Raw genomic sequence first — 10,480 nt, 5'->3', positions numbered from 1 at the left:
GAACCAGGAATACATAATCTGGAATGTATTAATGGAATGAAGCAAATGGAAGATGCCAATCATCAATTCAGAGAAACGTTTTGTCAGTTTTTTTGTACATTGTACTGAATTATTCACTGGTAATTTTACGGTGTTGCAGTGACCACCCTGAGAGACAATCCAGATAAACTGCTTCTGATAGACTGATTCAGATTAGTGACTTGCTCATCACTATCAGCAAATCATTTCACATAAATACAGATCACCAGCACATTTCAGGAAGCCTAAGGATCACTTAACAGGTGAAACTAAGCATGAACTAAAATGCATGAACAAATTGTTGCAGTACAATAAAATTGTTCCTATCATCTTAAAAAGCAGATTTAGCTGTAAGTCTGTTAAGTTTACAACTTCATCTAAATGGATGAGTAAAACATCTCCTGAATAAATAATATAAATAACTTAAGAAATGTTCTAAACTTTCTCACATTGAGTCTTAAAAGCCATCGGGATATCATAGCAACTAAACAAATCGCACACCAAAGGGAGGTTCTTTATATATTAAAACATACTTAAAACCCTGGCTTTGCCTCACCGCCACAAAGCTGTAAATATCTGCAAGTTAACATACTGATTAAATACTCTAACATATGTAGCTTTCCATTATATTTTCAAAACAAATAATGCTAGTGTTTTAATGGACATAAATTGTTCCACCTGTCAGCTGATAAATATTGTCCTTTTTCTCGTATGTCTTGTCTCCACACTGGGCCTTCAGGTGGTGGCACTCGTTGGGAGATCTGGGGGCCAGTAGGAATGCAACTCTGAATTCACGAAAATAACGGGGATTTGGCTATGGCCCAGTCTAGCAGTGCTTGAACGGTCATACTTACTTTCATCAACCCTTTGCCTTCTAGTATGTGATGGGGCAGACATAACTTTTCCTAAGGAAAGGTAGCATAAAAAGGTAAAGAGTGTTACTAATGACTCCTATAGAAATGGTAGAAGCCACAAACATCCATATAAAGAGATGAATATACACACCGCTGTTGCACCTTCAAGACACCCGACCAGGAGGAAACAGAAAGTTGGGCTGGTTCTCTGTGATTATCAAGTGGAGTTTCTGAGACTAAGCAGCTCAGTCAGTCATTCATTCTCCAAGTGCATTGAGAGGGGTGAAATATAATATTATTGTGGGTGGGTCACCATGTGGAACCTACTCGAGAAATAAAATCATACGCACAGTGCCAGAAGGTAGCAGAATCCAGGTTGGATTCTTACTGGCTGACTGCTCCCAAACCAGCTCATAGAAGTATTTTATTCATTCATGAGATGTTGACATCGCTGGCAAGGCCAGCATTTATTGACCACCTCTAAACTGTTCAAGACGATGATGGTGAACAGCTCAAACATCAAACACAAAGCAATGAACATCATAGCCATCATTTTATGATGATAGCCACTCGCCACTTCACAGAGTCTTGTGTTGCTGGGAGAATCCACAAAGATCGTGAGCTATATTTACAAGCGATCCAGTTCACTTTGTATTCAGGTGACCCAAACCAACACTCATCTTCAATCAGATTCAGATCATGTGCTGTATGACAATCTACCATCTCAAAACTAATGTCCAGTTATTTGCTGCCAAAGATCAGCTGGTGGGATATCTGCAGGGAATGTTCCGGCCAGCTCAGTACAAATGGCAGTTTGTTATTGCCCTGTGGATTTTATAGTGCAGGTTTTCACATGAGCCGCACATTATGTGCTTCAGTTTACTTGTGGAAAATAAGTAAGATTTTGCTCACTCTTACAGGATAAATCTCCTCTTTATTCTGGAGTAAGATTCTCTTTGCATTAAACCACTTCCAGCTAGAAGGTAGGTACAAGCCTATGAGTCAGTAGGGAGCATACATGAGCAGCATCACTGAACCTGCCATCCAAGATCTCTTTGGAGTGGGTTTTTTAAGAGATGGAGAATGAAGTCATGGGATCAGGCTGTACCTTACCACTGGGTGGCACTGTAAGTCAATGATTTAACTTCATAAGGAGAAATATTCTCTTTTGAAGAGCAAATATAATTGGTACACTCCTAAATGCTATTTCATCTACAGACTCATCCACTCATCCAACTGCTGGGGGGGGGGGGGGGGGGGGGGTGAGGGGAATGACAGAATCGTCAAGGGTATAATAGACCAGTTAATTTTTATGCTGCCATAATGTGCACATTAATTCACGACAGGAAGTACATACATCTCTTAAATATATTAAAGGTATTGTACATGTTATGCATCTTCAAACTTACTTTACAGCTGTGGGTATTAGCAATAGGCCACATGAGCGACGTACATTTGTAAACCCTGACACCACTTAACTGATTTTAGGAGAGCCCATTAGCAAATGGGTTATCAATTTAGGGATCCAGGAAATTGCAAAGCGAGCTTTTCGGGAAACTCTGCTCCTTGGTAAAAGAGTTAGTGTAACAGTAGCAATGAGAAGAGTGGGTATTAATAAGAATACAAATACCTGGAATTGTATTATACATACAGTGCAAGGATATCTGCACATGCAATGTTCTATATCAATGAACTCCAGTTGTATGTAATAAATAGCAACACTAAAAAGCAAGCGTGGAAAAGGCAAAAGCCAAATAGATCCCAAGTAAGAAAGGCTGGTGTTGGCTGTTGGATTCTCTCTCTGCGTGCCAGCAGTGCGCCAACTGTCTTTTGAATGTTCTGGACGTCCGACTGCAGGATGTCGTATGGAGAGCAGATGTCAGCCTATCCGAGGGGCAGCGGCCAGGACAGAAGAACAGTGCATGATATTACAAATACAAAACTTAGCAAGAGTCTGTATAAACAAGAACTAAACAGGCTGGATTAGTAGCATGCATGGGAATACTGCTGCCTTGCATTGCCTTCTACCTATGAAAGCAGCAGAGGAAATGCTATGGGAAGACGGATGCAGTCGCTAAGCGGGTTTCTGAAGACAAAAACAGTAAGATAGATGCTTTGCTGAATGTGTTAATGCATGTTGTGGAGGGGAGCGGACTTGGGGAGCAATTCAAAAGCTGTTCTGCCAGGTTAAAGCCAGTTAGCAAATAGTAGCTGAGAGAGAGAAAGCAGGGAAGAAGCAATCATCCACAAACTCATCTACCTACTTACTACAGGATTGCAGCCACTCAAAGAACTGAAACTGCAGAATTATGCCAGCCTTGGCGCTGATCAGTCAAACCTCTTGATTCTCACAGAAACGGTGCAAAGAAAAGTAGTTGCCCACACCCTCACCCACCATCCTAAAATAAGATTTGGTTTAACAGCTTGACGCTAGAAAATGGCAAGGAAAATTTTGTTCACAAATAAAGAATGAACAAATTAGAATTGATTTAGAGATTAAAACATTCACATTCTCTGACTTTCTTGGATGGGTGTATTGTTTAGATTTTAAACAGAAAGTATATTCAGTCAATTATTATCGGACTATCCATGAGATGGAACCATTAGCAGGTCTGGATTGCTTAGCAGCTGTACCCATAGCAACACTATGGAGACATAGGCAATGTGTTCAGGCCTGCAGCTCCCCAAGTTCCCAAATCCCAATCACCACTGCGTCTGTGGGCGAAGCAGCAGGGGTTGGGACAACGGTGAGAAGACATCAAGTGCCACCTCACAGAATTGTTCCAGGCAGTTCTTGTCCATCAATTAGTAGAGAGAGTGGCACTAGCTGAGGTCTAGAATAAAATAACCAAGTGAAAAAACCATTACATTTTGCAGCAAGTAACACCTGATCTAACTTAGGATTCTGTTTGGTCAATGTGTCCCAGTCCACAGACAACACAGCACAGATAGTGAAACTGCAGAATCCTGATTTATTCGATCTGTGGAGTAATCCAAAGATTCTGCACAAAAACTGGAATTGAAAAGTGGACAATGAACATAGCTCATAGAAGGAAAACCAAGAGGTCTGTAGGGAAAAAAAAAGTTTTTGTTCCAATTAGACATGAAGCTGCTGCATAGTTCTTAGAAAGATGTGAAGCCAGAGACAATGAGATATTTATAGTACATCTGGCTGCCAACATCTTACATCATCCGCTGGCTCAGCCATATGATGCTAAAAGGCACGTCCAAGTTATACTGTTGTAGGTGCCCCAGTAGAAGCAACTATGGATGAAAGTGATTAATGTAGAAAACTACTCATCTAATGGAGTCTCAGCCAAAGACTATTTTGAGACGCTCCTTATTTCATGCATATGAAGTTTCATTCAACTTGTAGGCTGTGCAAACATGGACCAAACTGAAACTTTATGTTTTAAATTGGCATTCATAGGATTATGGGTGTTTGGCAGTGAATTTTAAGACTACAATGTACTCAGTTGTGGGACATAAAGTATTGACTGCCCTAACCTTACGTATGTTGACAGTGAACTGTTTTTACTATGGATGAGACAATAATGGGAGTGATAATGTGCTCTCATTTAACAACAAAAGATTGTCTAATGGAGTCAATTTTTCTTTCTTGATCTAAACTGCTTTACACGAAATGAAAACCATTCGGCCAGGATTCATGTGGACTCCAGAAAATACCGCCTGGAATCAGCAACAGCTTTATAATAAATATAGAAATAAGAGTCGGCTGTTCATTTCCAAGTCTACTAAACTATTCAGTGAAATCCTGACTTGTCAAATGCCTGAACACCACTTACTCACCTGTTTGATCTCTCTACTAAACAAGATCTTTAGCTCTCAAGCCAGAAAATTTCAATTTACTCAACATCCAATTTCCTACTGCACTGTGTGAGAAAAGGTGCTTTCATTCATAAAAAGCTTAGCTCTAGTTTTCAGATTATGTCGCATTGTGCCACAGCAGAAAAGGTGGATTGTCTGTATCGACCCAACTGAATCCCTTCAACAATTTTAAATACCTCAATTTTTTTTATTCATTCATGGCACATGGATATCTCTGGCTGGCCAGCATTTACTAGTTGCCGTTGAGAAGGTGGTAGTAAGCTGCCTTCTTGAATTGCTGCAGTCCGTGCGCTGTGGGTTGACTCACAATGCCGTCAGGGAGGGAATTCCAGGGTTTTGACCCAGCGACTACAAAGGAACAGTGATGTATTTGCATGATGTGGAGATGCCGGCAATGGACTGGGTTAGGCACAGTAAGAAGGCTCACAACACCAGGTTAAAGTCCAACAGGTTTTTTTTTAGCAGCATTGCTCCTTCATCAGGTGACTGTAGAGTTGGGTTCACAAACTCTACAGATATAAACACAGACTCAATTACAAGATAACGGTTGGAATCCGAGTCGTAACAGGTAATCAAGTCTTTACAGGTACAGACAGTGTGAGTGGAGAGAGAGTTAAGCACAGGCTAAAGAGGTGTGAATTGTCTCAAGCCAGCTTCCAACCTAAACATGTTAAAGAAGCCATCCCCTACAGACAAGCCCTCCGTATTTGCTCAGATGAGGAGGAAAGCAACAGACACAGACGCTGAAAGAACAGGATATGGCGCTCAACTCATTGATTGACAGTTCCATTGTGCCACAACGCAAAACCGCACCGACCTCAGAAGACAAAGAACACCTGACAGATTACCCTTTGTCATCTAGTACTTCCCTGCAGCGCAGAAGCTACGACATTTTCTTCGGAGCCTTCAACACATCATCGATGAAGACTAACATCTTGCCAAGGCCATCCCCACACCCCCCACTACTTGCCCTCAAACAACTGCGCAACCTCAAACAGATCATCGTTCACAGCAAACTACCCAGCCTTCAGGAGAACAGTGACCACGACACTAAACAACCCTGCCACAGCAACCTCTGTAAGGTGTATGAATCACCAACACAGATGCCATCATCTCAAGTAAGAACACCATCCATCAGGTACACGGTATATACTCTTGCGACTCGGTCAATGTTGTCAACCTGATACACTGCAGGGAAGAATGTCCTGAGGCATGGTACTTTGGGGAGACCATGCAGACGCTATGACAACAGATGAATGAATACCGTTTGACAATCAGCAGAAGGACTGTTCCCTTCCTGTCAAGGAACACTTCAGCAGTCGAGGGAATTTAGCCTCTGATCTTCAGGTAAGAATTCTCCAAGGTGGCCTTCAAGACACACAACAACGCCAAGCAGAAACTGATAGCCAAGTTTTGCACACAAGGACGGGTTTACAAAATCTCACTCCTGGCTTGAGACAATCTGCATTTCTTTAACCTGTGTTTAACTCTCTTCACTCGCACTGTCTGTACCTATAAAGACTTGATTACCTGTTAATACTCGCATTCCAACCATTATCTTGTAATTGAGTCTGTGTCGATATATGTCCTGTTTGTGAATCCAACTCTACACTCACCTGAAGGAGCAATGCTCCGAAAGGTCGTGCTACCAAATGAACCTGTTGGATTTTCATCTGGTGATGTGAGACTTCTTACTGATATATTTCCAAGTCAGGACAGATAGCGTTTTGGAGAAGAACTTGTAGGTGGTGTTGTTCCCATGTTTCTGCTACCGTTGTCTTCCTAAATGGAAGTGGTCATAGGTTTGTAAGATATTGTCTAAGGATCTTTGGTGAATTGTTGCAGTGCATCTTGTAGATAGTACAGCACTGTTGCTACTGAGCATTGGTGGTGCAGGGAGTGGATCATAGAAACCCTACAGTGCAGAAAGAGGCCATCTGGCCCATCGAGTCTGCACCAACCACTATTCCACCCAGGCCCTACCCCCATATCCCTACATATTTACCCGCTAATCCCTCTAACCTATGCATCTCAGGACACTAAGGGGCAATTTTAGCATGGCCAATCAACCTAATCTGCACATCTTTGGACTGGATGTTTGTAGATGTGGTGCTAATCAAGCAGGCTGTTTTGTCCTAGATGGTGTCAAGCTTCTTGAGTATTGCTGGCAACCCATCCAGGCACGTGAGGGGCATGCCATCACACTCCTGACTTGTGCCTTGTAGATGGTGGATAGGCTTTGGAGAGTCAGGAGATGAATTACTCGCCACAGTATTCCTAGCAGTGTTCCTAGCAGTATTACTCGCCACAGTATTCCTAGCAGTATTCTTGGGGTATAGAATATAAGAGCTGGAGTCTAATGTTGCAGTTGTACAGAACGTTGGTTAGGCCGCATTTGGAGTACTGCGTCCAGTTCTGGTCGCCTTACTACCGGAAGGACGCGGAGACTCTGGAGAGAGTGCAGAGGAGGTTTACCAGGATGTTGCCTGGTATGGGAGGACTGGGGTATGAGGAAAGATTGAAGAAATTGGGGCTCTTTTCCCTTGAACACCGACTGAGGGGGCGATCTAATAGAGGTATATAAGATTATGAAGGGTATAGATAGAGTAAACAGAGGTAAGCTATTTCCTATAATAGAGACACGTAGCACAAGGGGCCATGGACTTAAGGTGAGGGGGGAGAGGTACAACACAGATATTAGAGGGAGTTTTTTTCACACAGAGGGTAGTGGGGGTATGGAATGCTCTGCCAAGTAAGGTGGTGGAGGCAAACATGCTAGAGTCCTTTAAGAGTAACTTGGACAGGCACATGACTGAGTTGGAGATGGGTGGATATAGGAGATCCTTTTAAATAAGGGTCATTAGCATTGGGGTGTCCCTGGTAATGTAAATGAGTATAGTATGATAATAATGTTTTTTCTCTTTTCATTCACAGGTTTTAAGTCGGTCCATCTCGTGTCCAACGAGGGGCATAAACGCGGTGGGTCGTACTGGGGCTGCTCTTAGTTGTTTGAGATTGGCCTAGTGCTTCATGTCGTTAGTGTGTGCCTAAACTGGACAAGATACTGGGCAAGATGACAGCTCAGTGACGATCGCTGATTGCTGTGCAGACACATGGATTTGGGCCGGTGTCTGTGGGAGTTTGCGCATTCTCCCCGTGCTTGTGTGGGTTTTCTCCGGGTGCTCTGGTTTCCTCCCACACCCCAAAGATGTGCTGTTAGGCTGATTGGCAGGAATAAATTGTCCCTAAATCAGTTTCCCTCAATCTGGATGGCCATAAAACATTAGACAAGGGTCGTGGGTAGAGAGGTGGACTGGTGGTGTTGAGATGGTGGTGTGGGCTCGTTGGGCCTGTTTCCCGGGCTGATTTTGTTCTTTGTTCTAGCCTCTGACCTGCTCTTATAGCCATTGTATTTATATGGTTGAATTTCTGGTCGATGGTAACCTCAAGGATGTTGACAGAGGGGGATTCAGTGACGGTCACACCATTGAATGTCAGGGAGCAATGGTTAGAGTATTTCTCATTGGTGATGGTCATTGCCTGGCATTTCTGTGGTGCGAATGCTACGCCACTTGTCAGCCCAAGCCTAGATATTATCCAGATCATGTGGCATTTGAACATGAATTGCTTCAGTATCTGAGGAGTCGTGAATGGTGCTGAACAATGTGCAATCATCGGCGAACATCCCCATTTCTGACCTTATGATGAGGGAAGGTCATTGATGAAGCAGCTGAAGATGTTTGGGCCAAGGACACTACCCTGAGGGAGTTTTGCAGAGATAGCATGGAGGTGAGATGACTGACCCTCCACAACCATCTTCCTATGTACCAAGTACGCCTCCAACCAGCACACAGTTTGCCCCCTCATACCCATTGATTTCCGTTTGCCTAGGGCTCCTGGATGTCACAGGTTGTCACTCTCACCTCACCCCTGGAATTCAGATCTTTTGTCCATGTTTGAAGCAAGGCTGTAATACAGTCAGGAGCTGAGTGACCTTGACGAAACCCAAACTGGGCATCACTGGGCAAGTTATTGCTGAACAGTCCCAAAGATGTGCAGCTTAAGATGATTGGTCATCTAAATTTCCCCTTAGTGTCCGAGGATGTGAATGTTAGAGGGATTATCATGGTAAATATGTGGAGTTTCAGGGATAGGGCCTGGGTAGGATTGTTGTCGGTGCAGACTCGATGGGCCGACTCGCCCTCTTCTGCACTGTAGGGTTTCTATGATTTCTTCTATGATTCAGGTGTTTATTCAGGGAAGGTGGCCATTCAGCCTCTCAAGCCTGCTTCATCATTCAATACAATCTTGACCTACCTGCTTGTGTTTTGAATTCCATCTACCCCAGATAGGAATCTGTGTAAACCTACTGGTAAGAGGCAAAGCCAACAGCAGAACCATTCAGCCTCAATGCTGGGTCTCTCCAACCCCTTCCTGACCTGATAATGGTGATCACATGCAGACTGGCAAACACAGCCATATCTACATAAGCTCCAATTCAGTAACAATCAAACAGGGACCTGGGTCCCGGGGCTGCCCCAACCTTCACTTGCAGAACTGCACTTGCTCTGAATTTCTTTTCCCTTCATATCTGCTCGATGCATTTTAATCCTTGTATCCTCCAGCCTTTCCAATGACTAGAAATTCCCAGTGCCAAGTCTCAGAACACCAGGTTAAAGTCCAAACCTGTGCCTATCCCTGTCCAATGCCAGTATCTCCACATCATAAATTTCTACATTGGCTTTTGATCTCTGCTGCTACTGCTAGGGTCTATGGATGAATTGAGCAATCAATCAGTTAAATTTCCCAATGAATTAAACTTATGGAGAATTAGAATTATTTGTTGGGATAAACAGCACTTAAATTGCCTTTTGTAGTCACACTTTCAAATTAGCTAGGGCTGAAGTAACTGTTAGACACACTGGATCTACATGGAGGGGTCTGCTGTAAGGACATCAGAGATGCACACTGCCCAGAGCTGAGACTGCTGATAGATTCAGGAACAATCTGCTTCCTCACCGTTTCATTTTATTATCAGACATCATAAAATATGGAGCAGAGAATAGAATATAACCTTTGTGGCCATTAATTTCTTCAATGTTTGTTTTGGTAGACAAAATAAAAAGACAAAGTTCTATTTCAGATCCCCTCAAAACATGGCCTATAACCACAACCAATTCAGTTTGTATGTTAAAATACAATAAAACATGGCTTAAAGAGAGTTACAGGGCAGCCATGTAACCTAAGACATTACAAACTTAACTATTAGCTCAAATAACGGAGATGTTAACTCATTCACATTTGGTTCCTGTAATAGGCAAGACCACAAAAACCTGAATCAGTAACTGTCTCACTGGTTGAAAGCAGGTTTCTTTAAAATGAAATGGTATAGTTCCTTTCAATAAACAGTTGGAGATCAAAAGCTTTATGTGAACTCAAAACCTGAAATGAGCTGAGGATGTTACAGGGCCAGAATTAGCTTTGGTCTGAATCATCAAATAGTAAATCTTGTAAGTTTAAATGTATGGTCCTGTGTGTCGAGTATTTACTTTGTGTGTGAGTATTATACAAACAGAGTTTTGATAAGCACTAAGAAAGAAAGCTGACATGCTGCCCAATGAAATGTATCCAGTGATACACTTGGCACACTGCAGAGCCAGAAGCCTCCCTCCACTCATTCAGATATAGCGAGAGAAATGGATCCTTTAATAGACACAGGATCCATCTGGGAAAACAAAAAAAGCCTGACATATCTACAA

At 42.7% G+C, this 10,480-nt stretch overlaps 1 protein-coding gene across 4 annotated transcripts in view; it reads right to left on the bottom strand.

The window, feature by feature from the left end:
* Nucleotides 1-713: 713 nt before the first annotated feature.
* The window catches only part of lrch1 (leucine-rich repeats and calponin homology (CH) domain containing 1), a 154,776-nt gene continuing 145,009 nt past the window's right edge, over nucleotides 714-10,480 (bottom strand). For 2 of the 4 annotated variants that reach the window (XR_013888698.1, XR_013888699.1), the window contains 2 exons: nucleotides 2,503-2,756; nucleotides 835-923 (listed from right to left, as the gene is read on the bottom strand). Coding sequence is in view for 2 of the 4 variants with exons in the window: in XM_080204214.1 (XP_080060340.1) it covers nucleotides 810-923 (114 nt within the window). In the remaining 2 variants the exon portion in view is untranslated. Of the gene's footprint in view, nucleotides 924-2,502; nucleotides 2,757-10,480 lie in introns of all 4 variants that reach the window. The other 2 variants (XM_080204214.1, XM_080204215.1) reach the window with 1 other exon arrangement.

The sequence above is a fragment of the Carcharhinus amblyrhynchos genome, chromosome 15 (genome assembly GCF_965287045.1).
Source record: "Carcharhinus amblyrhynchos chromosome 15, sCarAmb.v2.hapA, whole genome shotgun sequence".
NCBI classification, from domain to species: domain Eukaryota; kingdom Metazoa; phylum Chordata; class Chondrichthyes; order Carcharhiniformes; family Carcharhinidae; genus Carcharhinus; species Carcharhinus amblyrhynchos.
The sequence above is the reverse complement of the archived record's forward strand: the minus strand, read 5'-3'. Positions and strand labels throughout refer to the sequence as shown.